At 38.3% G+C, this 15828-nt stretch overlaps 1 protein-coding gene across 5 annotated transcripts in view; it reads left to right on the forward strand.

Moving 5' to 3' along the window:
- The window catches only part of LOC143843709 (uncharacterized), a 35360-nt gene extending 19750 nt beyond the window's left edge, over positions 1–15610 (forward strand). For 4 of the 5 annotated variants that reach the window (XM_077350229.1, XM_077350228.1, XM_077350232.1 and 1 more), the window contains 9 exons: positions 1316–1447; positions 5140–5263; positions 6455–6515; positions 6601–6647; positions 7624–7699; positions 8455–8553; positions 9745–10590; positions 11181–11273; positions 13092–15610. In XM_077350229.1, the coding sequence (XP_077206344.1) occupies positions 1316–1447; positions 5140–5263; positions 6455–6515; positions 6601–6647; positions 7624–7699; positions 8455–8553; positions 9745–10590; positions 11181–11273; positions 13092–13404 (1791 nt within the window). In that variant the 3' untranslated portion in view covers positions 13405–15610. The remainder of the gene's footprint in view (positions 1–1315; positions 1448–5139; positions 5264–6454; positions 6516–6600; positions 6648–7623; positions 7700–8454; positions 8554–9744; positions 10591–11180; positions 11274–13091) is intronic. The other variant, XM_077350230.1, reaches the window with a different exon arrangement.
- The last annotated feature ends 218 nt before the right edge of the window (positions 15611–15828 follow it).

Consider the following 15828-nt stretch of genomic DNA (forward strand, 5'->3'; position numbering starts at 1 on the left):
AAAAACCCAGAAAAAATATTGAGAGGCCTTTCAAATTAAGGTGCTGAGGGGGTTGGACCTCCAACTCACTATACACCCATTTCTTCTTTGCCTTTTGTTTCAATCTTTCACCCTCCATTGTCTTGCACCACCACAAATGCAGTCCATGACCTTACCAACAGAAATGAGGGACAGAGCAGAAGACTTGCTGTTTGAAGGATCCAATCTCTACTTCAGAGAAAGCTGATGATAATGTCTCCCAATTAAAAAAAAATCACCAGGCACCAGTGCTTGGGGATTACTTCTGCTCCCCTTCAGTTTAGGCAGAGATTGTTCTATCAGCAGTGGTACCCATTCCAAAGGGAGCAGAGATCTTGGCTGTCATTTAGACAACAAGATCCTGCCCAGGGGCCATTTTCTACATGCCAGCCTTAAGCAAAGAGGAGGAACTCTTCTTGGCAGAAGACTGGGCATCAGGCATATCCTTCTAAGGATGCTCAGGCACATTAGCCAACACCTTCCTTCAAACTAGAATATCTTTGTCAGTTCCACCTAAATTTAGGGAGATGGTGCCTTTCCTCAGCCAATGGCAGTCCCTGACTAATGCTACCTGGGTGATCCATTGTAGCTACTTTGTGAGACACTATGCATTGTAACTGCAGGCAAGGAAAGAGACAGAGGTTGGCAAAGTGGTGTTCCATTCCTTGTTCTGATAAGATCATCTGGGAGAACCTCAGCCCACTTCTTTTTTAATGAGTAGCTTGGCAAAATCCCAATGGGGGCTGCACAGAAGACCAAATTTCAAAACAGGATTGTACTTACTTGTAACTGTTGATCATAATCTTCTGTGCAGGCACATAGTCCCTCCCTCCTGCCTCACTGTGCACAAGGATCTTCTCTGTGTTACTAAATGTAGCCTGTGTGTATGCAAGAAAATATATATTTCAAAATATTCATTTTAAAAGGTATCCTGTTAAAAAGAGCTTCTGCCTGAAATATTTAAGAGGACTCTGAGAACTTTCTAGAAGGGGGAATAGGAATAATGGGGAGATTTCCAAATTGTTTCCCTTCCTGCAATTTATCATAGGGTCCCAGCTGGTTTAAGATATTTTAAATGCCAAAGAATTGTGTCTATATATAAATATATAGCACCTTTAGAAAAGGTTTTCTTTTTCCCCGTTTGCCTTAGCATTATAAACTGATGCTTTAATCTGTACTATGCTTAAAAACTACTTGTTAATTTTGATATCTAGATTTCATTTTTAGGTTCTCAGATTTATTTTCCATGTATGGAAATGGGATATTTTCTTTTACATCTCTTTTCTACCCATCATAGTCAATCAACCAGAGACTGACTCCAAACCAGAAATTCACACCAAAAGATTTGATTGCTGCAATGAAAGCTCTGAATGTGGAGCTTGGCTTGATTATTGATTTAACGTATACAAGAAGATACTATAATACTAAGGTAAATGAATAATTGTAGAAATCTTTGCTTTGTACTATTTAGTGGTATTCTAGAAACAGATGGACCACATGGTTGGTAGTCACTGCTAGTAGAAAATCTTGGTGATATTGTCCATCATATCGCTGGTATCAGAAACTATGAGCTGACCCATTTTAATATTGTGACTTCAAATATACTTCAAATATTTTCAGTGCCATATAGTGAGGGGATCAAGGTAGTATGAATTGCCCTATTTCACAATGAGATTTTACTATTTAATGACTGTGCCTGAATTATTAACAGCAAAAAAGAGACACCACTATAAGAATACCCTCTCATTTTATTATGTTGACAGCCAAATATCTACCTGAATCTAAGGAGATAAAGGAGACCCTTGGGAGATCCTATATATGGCACCTTGGGTTCCATGAAAGAAGAGAGAATATGAGAGCAATGAATATAAGATTCACCAGGGATTCCCATCTTGTTCTCCCTTTTCCCTGCCTCCTACCAGGAATTTCCTCTCTTCCCCTCCCCCACCCCCACTTTCTCTAATTTCTCCTTCCCTCTACCAGCCCTTTTGAACATGACCCCATTGTTTGGATATTTGATTTTCATCCTAGGATCTTTGTTCAGAATTAGATATATGATTATAATATGGCTATTGCTAATTAAATTATTAATACGTTTAATACAAAAAGAAGCATTAATTACATTTTCAGTTGATATTACTGTACATAACAGCTGACAGTCATAAGGATACCAATATGCCCTCAACTTTGACACTGGATGCTTAGCTGTTCTCATGCCAAATATCCAACACTTTATAATTAATTTTTTTTTAAGATTAAAAGAAAACCAGAACTAGCTTCTCCACTTCAAGGAGCAGGTTTCAGATTATAATCAGTCAGACTGTATGTATGCTGTGATTCCTAAGGAGCTCATCAAAATGTGAAATGTGATATTTCTGCAGAATGCAACATTAAGCTTTGTTTGGAGAAATTAACTTCTAGTCCTTATGAGTAAGATATGAAAGAATGTGGGTTGACTCTCCTTAAATCTCAGAAGCCAACCAAGTGAGAGTTTATAACATGCACAGCATTTCAAAGTGAGGCTTGCTTGCCTCTTGTTAGCAAAAACAGAATGAACTTCGCTCTGTTTGCCTAGTTTACAACAGTTTGAGAACTCAAAAGGAAGGACTGACACAGAATTTATATTGTCTGGCCACAAAATGCTAATTGCTCACTAGTCATAAAGACTAATAATAGCATTGTCTTATGACCTAGTTCTATTGAATTCAATATAGGCATGCCCTAATTCTCTCCAAGAAAGAAAAAGGAATATGAAGATGGGGTGCTTGTTTACTGTGCCATAATTTATACAAATTGGTACATTCCTAATGTTTAATCCTAGTCAATGTAGTTGCTTTTATTTTCACAATAACCAGAACATTCATTATATATATATATATATATATATATATATATATATATATATATATATATATATATATATATATATATATATATATATATATATATATATATATATATATATATATATATATATATATATATATATATATATATATATATATATATATATATATATATATATATATATATATATATATATATATATATATATATATATATATATATATATATATATATATATATATATATATACACATACACACACACACACACACACACACACACATATATATATATATACATATATATATACATACATATATATATATACATATACATATACATATATATATATATATATGCTACGAAGCTGTGTTCCTTGACTAATAAATATGAATTGTCTCTGCAAGTCAGATGTGCCCCCCTTCACTGATTGTAGATGCTTTGAATATTATTACTACCGTCAGGATCCAACTAGTTTCACATACCTAAGGGCAATGTGAGCCTGAATATTCCTGATTAGTAACCCTCCTGTGCTCCAAGGAAAACCACTTTGGTTAGTTTTCATAAGCAGCTTGTGATACTGCATTAGGATCTGCTGTTCATAGAAAGAATCTGGAACACTCAATGCTGAACTTGCTTTGAGAATGCTTAAAGTAGTTCTTCGGAACTTGACCACTAATAATACAATATAGCTAACAAGGGGGAAGTGGTATAATAAGAATTATAAAAAGAAAGAAAATATCATGATGCCAGGTCTTCAGTTGCAGCAGAAAAACGTGGGAGGGTGCTGAGGTGATAAAATGGACTATATCACTTCAGACTACAGAAGTAGAATGTAATTTTTTTTTAATTCCCCAAAGTGGAAAACTTCACACCCCATGTAAAAAAAACCCTTTCTCTTTGATGTGGTATCTTTTCATTTGTAGGAAGTTTTTATGCAGAGGATTAAAAATATGAGACACTAATCTTCAATCTGCAGGTTGTACTTCAGAATTCTACTTTCCCATTCTGCTTCATGTGGCCTTATGCTGATTGGGAGCTGATAACGACAGCTTAGATCAGGGGTAGTCAAACTGCGGCCCTCCAGATGTCCATGGACTACAATTATTAAAGATCTAAGCCAGGGGTAGTCAAACTGTGGTCCTCCAGATGTCCATGGACATCTGGAGGGCCGCAGTTTGACTACCCCTGGCTTAGATCTTTAATATCCAGTTTCTGAGTCTGAGTCTATCACAAAAGTGGGAAAGTAAGGCTATCCAAAGATAAGAAAGGAGGGTTCTCCAAGTATGGAGAAAAATATGGCTTTATAAATTAACCAAAAGGAGAAGAACAAGTAACTGCACAAAACAGACAGATGAGGATGCTTCAGATCCCCAGAATGCTGAGAGCAGTCAAGAGTCAAAGGAAAAAGACAGAGGAAATTAGCCTGTTTAAGCTCCTGAGAGAATAAATGTTTGAGTTGCCCCTCCAGCACAGAGCCTCAACCTTTTAGTTTGTTTTTATTCTAGATTTTAAATATTTATATTTATTTATAATCTGATTTCTAGACCACCGCTCCCAGTGAACTGGCTTGCAGCAGTTTACATCACATATATAAAACATCGTACATAAAATCTTATAACAATAAAATCCCCAAATTTTACCCAAATAAACATAACAATAAAATGCAATAAAACACAATAAGACAAGATGGCAGTATAACTGAAAGATCTCAGTACTGTCGATTCGGTGGGCCAGAATGGATAGGGCTATGGATACAGCAGGGTAGGTCTAATACCCAAGAACTTGGGGGGTGAGAGAGTTTGAAATTCCCAGGTACTCATCATGCCTAGCCTCAACCAAACGCTTGGTGGAAGAGATCCATTTTGCAGGCCCTGCAGAACCTCAAGAGCTCCGACAGGGCCCGCAGCTCTTCAAGGAGCTCATTCCACCAGGTAGGGCCATGGACTGAAAAGGCCCTGGCCATGGTCGAGGCTAGGTGCACATCCCAGGGTTCTGGGACTATCAACAAATTCATACCTGCATAGCGAAATACCCTTCGGGGGGCATAAGGAGGTAAGTGGTCCTGCAGGTAAGTAGGACCCAAACTGCGCATAGCCTTGAAGATCAAAAACAAAATCTTGAACTTGATCCGGTAACAGACTAGTAACCAGTCCAGTTGCCTCAGCATCAAAGATCATCCCCAAATTCCTGGCTAGTGGTATTACTCTTATGGCTGTATAGTATTATAATGACTAACATTTGTTGCAATTTTGTTCACCATTTTATTGCTAGGATCTGCCTAAAACTGTAGAATATAAGAAACTGTATACTGTTGGACTTGAAGTCCCAGATGATCCTACTATTCTACAATTCAAAAAATGGGTCAGAAAGTTCCTGTGGGAAAATGCAGGAAATGGTAATGAATTGCATCTTTATTTAAGGTTGATAATGGTATTTACCTGTAAATGTATACTTTATGAATTGCAATTTATCTATTATGGATCCAGAGTTCTCAGATCTTATCAAGAATAATATCAGTTTTTATTTTTTTTGCCCTTACTGATACCAGATATAAGAATATAATGCTATATGAATTCTGAGATGCTCTCTGCAGTTAGGCAAAGTACATTTTGGAGTATTGAGAGAGATCTGTGCTTTGGAGCAAGAAAAAAAATACTATTAAAGGAATTCCAAATGGATTGAGTTCAGGCTATACCAAATATGTAAAACAACTTACTGGATTGTGGCCATTGTCTGGAGGCCAAAGATCTGCTTTAGACATACCCAGAGTATTGTTGGCTGTTTTCTTTGTTTGGCGAAGCCACTATGCTATTTCACAAACCATCCTTTAAAGTCCTCTTATTTGAAACAAAGCCAGTTTGCCATGCATCAACACAGGGTTGTGTGTGAATGGCACTGTTCAAGAGTTACAAATTCACTTTCCTCCTCCAAAACATGCAGAACATTCAGTGCTCTGCCACATCTATAGTTTTCTGGAAGGGGCAGGTTGTTAAAGGCATTTTAATTTTATCAAGAAATACTTTATAAAATTCAGCTCTTCGACCATCCAGACCTGGCACCTTGTCATCTTAATCTTCTTTATCACTTCTGTCACTTCATCTTGAAGAAAAAGTTGCCTTGACTTTAGACAGGCCTCGGAGATATATATTCTTTCTTAAAATTAATATTTTTGGCTGAATAATTCTCTGATTTATATTCTGATAGTAATATTATTTTAAACCTTGTATAACATCTGGTTAATTACCAGCTTGCTTGTAAATAAATAAGGAGGATAAGGAAATCTGAACCTGGAGACTGTTAGGATGTTTCAGAGACTGTATTCAAATTAATCATGCTTTTGGTAATGAGAACAGGAAATAGAAATGCAGTATTTCTGTAAATGTATGCTTTTTCACTCCATAGTTTACTCTCTTGCTTTCACATATACAGTGTCAAGGACTACAGTTTCAGAAACATCTAATCACGATAGCTTAAGCAGTGTTATACCTTTCTAAGTCAGTGGACTATGCTTTTAGTTAATATTTGTGATGCATTAATGCTACTTTTATATTAAAATTATTCAATTTACATTTTGTTTTTTAAACAGAGAAACTAATTGGCGTACATTGTACTAATGGAATTAATAGAACAGGCTACCTTATATGTAGGTAAGTATTACATTAAAGATTATTTCTTTCACTTCAATGAAATATTCTGTTATAGCGATCCATATCTATGTGTGTTTCCCTTTAGATATTTGATTGATGTTGAAGGTTGGGATCCAGAAACAGCAATCCAAGGTAGACCTGTGCTACTTCATAGAATATTCTTTTTAAATTTATTTCATTTGTATTCCACCCTCCCAGCAGGTCGGCTCAGGGCGCTGAACAACAATAAACACTAACAATTTTATAAGTTAATTTTCATTATAAATTTATATTATATTATATAAATTATAATATATTTTATAATATATTCTATAATAATTTTATATTTTATATAAACAATTTTTAAACATATTTATAACACACTCTGTAACTGGCAGCAGTGTCAACCCACATATTTCCAGGATAGTCTCCACTCAGTGATGTTTCCATGGGAGGTGTTTTAATACACTGTATTTTCATAGCAATTACCATAACTAGGATCCACTTGAAAAACACACAAGTACTGTTATTTTTCTAGCACCTCTTCAGACCCTCCTACAACTCAAAAGTCTATTGCTGGATAATGGGGGGAACAGCAAGATATTATAAGAAGTGGAAATTGCCAACTTACATGTGGAAGCTCTTTCTATACAAATAGGGATGTTGGATCCTGGTCATGTAATTGGTCATTTGCACATGTGTCTCTTGATAATCCAGTTTTAAGCTGTTTTCGAACGAACATATGTACTTTTTGTAGCAGTGTGCTTTCATGAGCCCATAGCATGTAAACCTGTAGCTCCCAAACCTAAGATATAGGAATTTCACGATTGACATGTAAGTTGTACCACAGTTTTGTGGCTGAGATGTGTGTTCTGTTTGTTCATGTTCACGCAAACAAGCAGCTGTCGTAAATTAAAAGATATTCTCAGTGTAATGCAACAACATGTATTTGAGTGTTGTAATGTGAAAGAAATCAGTTATACAAGGTACTGCTGGATTTTTTAAAAAGTAATACAGGGACAGGCTCTAGCTTGCTTGTAGCATAACTGAAGATACCATTAGTAGCCCCCTCCTCCACATTTTACAAACCTACATCCCGCATATACTGATGTTCTCAAAATCTGTTTAGCTTTTGGGGAGGCTCGTGGTCAACAAATGGATGGCGATATATATTTGAACGATCTCAAAACCCAGCCTATGAGAAGGTAAGTAAAGACCATTTTTAAAAAAATTATCAAGGTAATCATGAGTTTTATACAAATCCAGTACTTATTTCTTTAGACTTTGGATATGATGGACTGATAAATGGGCAAAGGGAAACAAGCACCAATCCCTGTTAGTCCTGTTTAGCTTGTGAGCAGAGCAGCCTTTGAAAGACTGAAGGAGCCTGATAGGAAGGTGGGAGGGAGAGAAAGTGGAGAGTCTCTTCCAGTTCTGCGTTAGATAAGGCTTGTGTGAAAGAATGATCAGTTGGAATGGTCTCGTCTCAAGGGACTTCAAAAGTCTTCAAGTCTGTCTTTTGAGCAAGGGCAGGCAAAACTAGAAAAGAGGTGGAGATAGGTAGAATATTCCCTCTAGAGGAGTGGGCTGAAAGAAATATTTTGCTAGGTGACTGTGGTGTCTTAGACTCTAGTTTTTGGGGGAAAACATGGCTGTTAACTTCTCACTGCACCTCTAAATTATCAACTGTCACCTTATAATGATAGGTGCCAGCAAGACTTTGTTACACCTGTAAATAGTATCTGTCCTTTTTTCCTATTTTGTTATTCTTGGGCAGGGGGGAGCAAAAGTTCATTGTCTTGTTTTCAGTGCAGTCCCACATGCAATTGGACATGTGCAGATACAGCCACAGAAAATGTATAAGGTACAGAATTAACACAGAAATGCCTCCCTCTGTCATCACTGAAATAAAGCCTGTTACATTTGTTCCCCCCCCAGCAGTAACTTTTTTTTTATCTAGCAATCTTGGAATGAATATATGGGATGCTGATTTAGAAATACCTCTACCAGATGAAATGGATGGACGTATTGGTAGGTTTCCAAGCGAAGAATTCCCAAGGTAATTGATGACATTTCTTTTACTTGAATGAAAAGCAGTAAGGAAAAAAGATAACTTGCTAAGATTATGAAGTTCAGTTTTTAGTGCATAAGCCTTAATTGAAAAGAGAACAACATTTTAAAGTGTTGAAGTATTTAAATCACAGCCAAAGATTTTTTTTTTCTGATTAAAATTGCCATGTAAGCATTAACAGTGCTTTTAAATTCAAATGAGTAGCTGTGTTGGTCTGAAGTAGCACAATAAAATCAGAGTCCAGTAGCACCTTTAAGACCAACAAAGATTTATTAAAGGAGTGAGCTTTCAAGTGCAAGCACTCTTCGTCAGATGCTTGCACTCGAAAGCTCACTCCTTGAATAAATCTTTGTTGGTCTTAAAGGTTCTACTGGACTCTGATTTTATAGTGCTTCTAGATGTTAATGAACCAACCATTTTTGGTCATTATTTTTTTAAAGTCTCTGGAGTTCTCAGGTTTGCTCACTTCCACTCTCTCCTGCCCTTGTTTTCACAGGCAGCTTCAATACTCAGCACTTCTTGAATCAGAACAATCCGTATTGTGCATGGCATGTGGTTTGTTCCTTGCCTGTAAACCAGGATTCCAAACTAGGATTAAACTGTGATTTCAAATCCTGGCTTCTAGGCTAAGAACAAACTACAGTTTTGTGTTCAGATATCAGGACAAACTTTTATTTTGTTCCAGACTAGAGTTGTGTGATCCGGCACACTTCGGCCATTTCAGCGATCACTGAAGCCCGAAGCAGCCAGCACCGCAACATGGAGGGGAGGGACAGCAGCGGCACCGGCACACCAGGCAGTGCCCCTCCCCTCCGTGCTACAGCGCTGGCCACTTTGGGCTGCAGAGATCGCTGAAGCGGCTGAAGTGCGCCGGATCGCACAACCCTATTCCAGACAGGGGAGGGAAAGGAAATTCTTGAGCCATATATTTCTGAGGAAAACTCAACAAAAGCCCAGTGGCTCCTTGGAGACTAACAACATTTATTTCAGCAGAAGCTTTTGTGATGCTTCTGCAGCTCATTCTTGTAATGGTGAAATTGTTGTAAGTTTTGCATGAATATGGCATTATAACAAAAGAATAAATATTCACCTAGTGTCTTTCATTAAGTTGAATGTTAATGCTTTACTAATTTTGAGGGGGTTTTCTTCTTAACAAGAAACCTTCAATTTTCTGAACAGGCCTGAGAAAAGACTAAGAGCTTACGAAGAATGCCACCCCCACGATGACATGCCAGGACAGATCCAGTTGAGAGGATTTGATTTTATTAACAAGGGTCCTGGGCAGCGGCGCAAACCATATCATGACCTCCAGTTTCAAGAAGATTTGCAGCCACTCATGCAAATAAGGGAAAGGCATTTCCCTGAACCTCCGTTTTATGATGACTATCAAGAAGAAAGGCATCAGGAAGAGTTAGATTTTTCCGTCAGTGACTCAGAACAGTGGCAAAGATCTTTTCCTGATGATCGGTTTTATGACAACCCTCCAGAGAGTGCACCACCAGGGGACTTTGTTAATATGGGCCGTGAACTGAGGCAGAGACATTTTCCTAACAGTGGTGTGCCTACAGATATGCAGCTTAACAGGGGGCGTGGACAAAGACCAAGACCATTTTATGCACAGCCATCTAATGAAGAGTTTCAACCACGTATGAAATTTAAAAGCCGGCCTTTCCTCAACATGGGGCGTGAGCAAAGAATGAGACCTTTTCACAACCGTCCCCCTCACGATGACATGCAGCCGCCAGTGGGAGATTTTGAGTTTGTTAATAGAGGCCATGGGCAAAGGATGAGACCTTTCCTGGACTGCCAACAAGACAATGAATTACAAAGAGAGATGGCGGAAGATTTTGATGACAGAGATTCTGAATCAAGATGCCGATCTTTTAATGAACATCAGTCCTATGAGGATTACATTGAGCCGGCACAACGGACAGATTTTGTAGACAGTGGACCTGAACAAAGGATGGGGCCATTTAATGACCATCCACCTCATGATGAGGTGTCAAATGAAGGATATTTAGAAAGGTGAGTGAAGCTGTACACAAAAGATTCCTGCCTTTGTCAGCAGTTGCTATTCATTATTGTAACTCTACAGAATATTACCTCCCCTTTCTCCAAGACTACTGCATCCTCCCACAAAGCCAATTGTAATTTAGGGGGTATTGCATGGGATGTTGTAGAGGAGATTGCAGTTGGAGGGGTGAGACTGTGGGAATCTGGGACACAGTATTCCCTTCTACAATTGTAAGTAGACCTGGGTCCCAGGCATTAAGTTGTAATCAATTTCTGTTTAGTAGCCTGAACAGTCTGATAAACAGATGCAGATTTTTTTATTCTGATGAATCCCTGAGTTTATCCCTGTTAGCAGATTAAAATTCTAATAGATTGTCATATTTATGGAATGATGAATGGCAATTGTGTGACTACTGTGATGGAATAAAAAATTTATAATTAACAAATTGTAAATGCCCTTTTTCTTTAAATACATTTTGGCAAAGTAAAGTTTAGACTGGATCATTTTTATGCTATTTTTATATAGTACATTATATATTTATTTTACACTGAGGTCAATTTTTTTACCCTAATATGTTTTACATTTGTTTTGTGCCTTTTAGATGTCAGTCTCTGCCTTCTCGTGAGCATTTCCCAGATTCTCCCATATTTTGCAGAGATTATGTCTCTGATAAGGATTATAATAGAAATTACAGGTAAAGATTTTTTCATCTATGCCCATCATGTCACTGCTTTCTGTCCAGTCAGTCAGTCATCTTTAATTAGCATAAAACAAAGCAGCAAAAGGCTTTATACAGCTTGCATAAAAGTACCTTTGATAAAATAGGTGTGTGTTTTGGAATAAACTGCGCCTAATGGGTATGGAACCTTGACTTGCATTTCTTATTCAAATATCTGCTCAGTAAATGGCAGAGAGCCTCTTGTGGCACAGAGTAGTAAGGCAGTGGTATGCTGTCTGAAGCTGTCTGCCCATGAGGCTGGGAGTTCGATCCCAGCAGCCGGCTCAAGGTCAACTCAGCCTTCCATCCTTCCGATGTCGGTAAAATGAGTACCCAGCTTGCTGGGGAGTAAACGGTAATGACTGGGGAAGGCACTGGCAAGCCACCCCGGAGAGTCTGCCATGAAAACGCTAGAGGGCGTCACCCCAAGGGTCAGACATGACCCGGTGCTTGCACAGGGGATACCTTTACCTAAATGGCAGAAAAATAATCACCTCATGTCCCTGCCGGTTTCTCTTTTGTCAGAAGGTAGTCCTGCAAACAAAATAATCTTTGTAAAAGACTAATAAGTTCAGTCTTGTGAAGTCAGCTTTGAGGATAAAAGTGTAGATATAAGGTTAGCTCCCGCTTAACCATAATTAATATCTTACTACAGAATCTTTTTCTCCCTTGCACCACCTCTTCATTCAAAAGTGAATTCCTTCCTCCTACCTAAATTGCGGGGAAAAGATATACCTGCACTTAATTTTCAGTGCTATCCTAAGCAGAGTTGAGTCAGAGCTCACTTCACCAGATCAGCTACCAATAAATCGGCACAGGATTGCAGCAATGGCAAAAATGAGATCCATTTATCAGAATTTTGACATATATTCGCAGTGACATAATAACAAAGCCAACATTGGTCTGAAAGGCTACGGCTTCAAGGGGCTGTGAACAAGAGCATCGAACGAGTTCTTGGTAGAGAAGTCCCAGGATCAGCTCTGAACGGAGTGAGCTCATGCTTTCCCAATGTAATCCACAAACCTGTTTCTGTGTTCTGGCATATGTTTCTGTTATTTATGTAACGGAGACAGGGAGGTCAGATTGGAACAATGTGTTCATGCCATTTATGGTGGCCCTGACTTTGAATGGCCCAGGCTAGCCACAACCCAGGTTAGTGCTTGAATGGAAGACTGTGGCTGTGGTGCAGAAGTGGGCAATGTCAAACCACCTCTGTAAGCCTCTTGCCTTGAAAGCCTGATTCAGTCATCTGCAACTTGGTAGCACTTTGTGGTGGCTTGAAGAAGAATGTTTCCGAACAAAAACATATATTTGGAATTTTTTTTACTGAAACAATCTATTTGGTAACATTCCTATGCTTTATGTTAAACTGAATACAGTTAGTCATTAATCTTTCCAGTGAAGAGAAAAGTTGCATGTGCATATCAGGATTGTGCCTTTTGTGTATGTGAGAAATACAGGTTCAGAGAAATTCCTTCCTGGTTGGAGGCTGAGACACTGCACACATTCACCAGGGCCTATATGAGTAAACTTTTTTCCACTGATATACCAATCAAGAAAAAATTAAATTCCTTTTTAATACCGCTGGTTCACCCCCCCCCCAATTTTTTTTTTGGAAACAAAGCCTGCTTTTACAAATTTTTACCAAATAGAAAAAATCAGTTATGAAGAGAAATAATAAAGGACAGCTTATTTGTCTCCTGTGTTCACATCCTATATTTGTACTTTTTGTAGACAAAAGCTTTTTTAGTGTCAGCTTGTGAAATTTGAACCTCGTTTTTTTTCATATTATAGGGATGACTGCCCTGAAGATTATAGGAGAGTCTGCCTTCCGGATAGAATTCACAGAGGAGGGAAAAGCAGATTTGCACCATACCCTTCACGCCAAATGCATCAGCTATCTTCTGCACGCAAGAAAGTTGGTTCAGTTTCATCAGACTATGGAAGGGAACCTCAGCATGAAGATTCAAGAGAACTGAATCGAGGGAAAAGATTACCTGTTGTAACTATTGATTACAATTTTGGTTTTCCTTTAGACTATGCATCTGAAGAGGAAGAGAGAGCACATTATGATTTACCTTCAAGAGAATGTTCCTTGTGGTATTGAACAAACAAGTGTTTGTATGCATGCTTACGTTCACTTGTTTTCTTGTGTGTGTGTGGACCAAAACTTTTTCACAAACTAGAAAAGCCTAATAAGACTAGTTTCTGCAAATGTTTGTGGGTTTTTTTACATCTAAATAGTATGTACATTTGCTAAGTGTTGTGTGGATACAAATGTTTAACATAATCCAAAATAAAATGTGGTTCCTTTTAGTAGAAGTGGAGGGCCGTAGCATAAGACACTATGCTCCCTGCCTTCCACTTTGAAATGTATATAATTGTTTCAGTTTACAACTTGTAATAAGTCGTTTAACAGCTGCTCTCAATAGCTCTCAATATATCCTAATATCTATTGGATTTACCATAAATATGACAATAAAAATAGTTCTGGTAACATGACTGATTTATTTGATGGTAGCAATTTGGACATCTTACTAGTTCTTTTTCAGGCTATGATTGTTTCAAAATAGAATCTATCATATTTGGAAAAGGATTGAAGGCTTTTATATTAATACTCCATCTGAATAAGAAGGTAGCGAGGAGGCAGCGAACAGCAGTGGAGTGCCCACAGGGAAGGTGTTGGGGAAGTGCAGACAGGCATGCTCACTTCTACCAGGGGATGGGAATGGCAGCTGCCTCCTTTGTGGAGTGCCTGCATTCCTCAGATGCCTCCTTGGTGGTGGTGGGGGCCTGGAAGGCCAGTTGGGGCATTGCGCAAGAGGAAGACGGCCCTCACAGCCCCGCTGGCAGAGAGGAGACAGGGCAGGTCCACAGGCACTTTGCAGAGGATATTTCTGGAATTCTGCGCCACCACAAGTTGGAAGGACTTACTTCTGGTTAAATACAGCAGCCATTCCCAGCTGGACCAAATTGCCCCCTGGGAGGTCCAAGTACATTTGATGGGGGCTATAGACTAGAAAATGTGAGAGAGATTGCCAAGGTTTTATGGGGGACCCTGGTAACTGAACCAATGAAATACCCTTTTTGTCACATAAGATGTCAGTTGTTAGAAAGTTCAACTTTCGTCAAAATAATCATGTAATCCACACTTTTATTTTAAATGATTTTCTATCTGTTCTTTTGGGAACCTGAAAAGAGTTCCTAAAACGGGTGTTGAGAAATGGTTGCGAATGACTGATGTATAGGATTGCACGATTAGTGGAAAGTTAAAACATGTCCTCAGTGAGTTTGTTACCAGAGTTTTTGAAAAAGCCTCACAAAAAGAAAAGTTGTTGTAACTCCTGCAAGTCTCTATTCTGAAGCGACCAGCCCTCAATCTCATCTGGCATTGTGGTATGTAGTTAATTACCCAGTGCCTTTTACTTCTGCATGTGGTTCCTTGCTTTACAGTGTGGATAATAATTTCTTATGTTATCTGTGGTGCTCGTGTCCTTCTGACTCATAACTATTATTCTTCTGATAGCGTTTTGAGTAATAGGTTTCGGAGGCACATGGCAGGATTTTGACTCTTCACTGGTTATGCTTCCTGTTGGTATAGACACAGTTGCCAAATGGGAGGTTGTACTAGGTTGGCACCTATATGGATATCAGCATTCCTCTTATATCCTACAGGATAAATGTTCCTAGAATGTCTCCCAAATGTAGTTGTCTGCTTCTGCGGTGTTACAAGAAAAAAGGATGAGGACATAGCTAGAATTAGTTGGCTTCTCCTATCATTGCCAACCTACCCCCGTCCACTATCCCAAGTAGATACCAAGCTGCCCTTGGATATGGGGGCAGGGAGGAAAAGCAGGATAGGAAAAACCACAGCTGTAAGATCTTTCTCTATTTGCAAAGCTGAAACACACATGTGACCTGGTAAACCTGTATGGGTGCTTAAGGCTAAATACAGCTTTCTTTTAATCTTTGAATCTAGGCTAACAAATCAGGGGGTTGTATCCAATATATGATGTAAAGAACGCAAACAAGGAACCTCTCAGAGAATCAATTCAAAATGTATATAGTTTGTGGAGTAACATTCTGGACAGTGACACCAGTGAAAGTGGAATTTATCTTTTCCTCAATCCTAATTTTTTCTGTAATCATAAATTAATATCCTCAGACCAGAGATTTTCTGTTCTAATATTTCCTGAAATCTATGGTGTTTACGTTTTCCTTTTTGGCCCTCTAAAAATAAAACTTGAAGCCATTGGCCACTCTGTATGCCTTATAATAAAGCAATTCACTGATTGAAGTAAGGAAGTAATTTATTGTAAATAAACTGACAATACTTTAACTATATTAAAAACGTACGTCGAATACTTGGGGGTGTTATTGTAAAGAAATGAAAGTCAAATTAGCACCTTAAGTCTACAGTATTTTCTCTCCCCACAAGAAAAAAGGGTGCTTTCTGCCCTGAATCTTCTTATTGTTTAGGAAAGTGAGCAATGCAAAACAGTGTATATTCTGGAATAGCACTGTGCACTTG

This window comes from Paroedura picta, chromosome 8, assembly GCF_049243985.1.
Source record: "Paroedura picta isolate Pp20150507F chromosome 8, Ppicta_v3.0, whole genome shotgun sequence".
NCBI lineage: Eukaryota > Metazoa > Chordata > Lepidosauria > Squamata > Gekkonidae > Paroedura > Paroedura picta.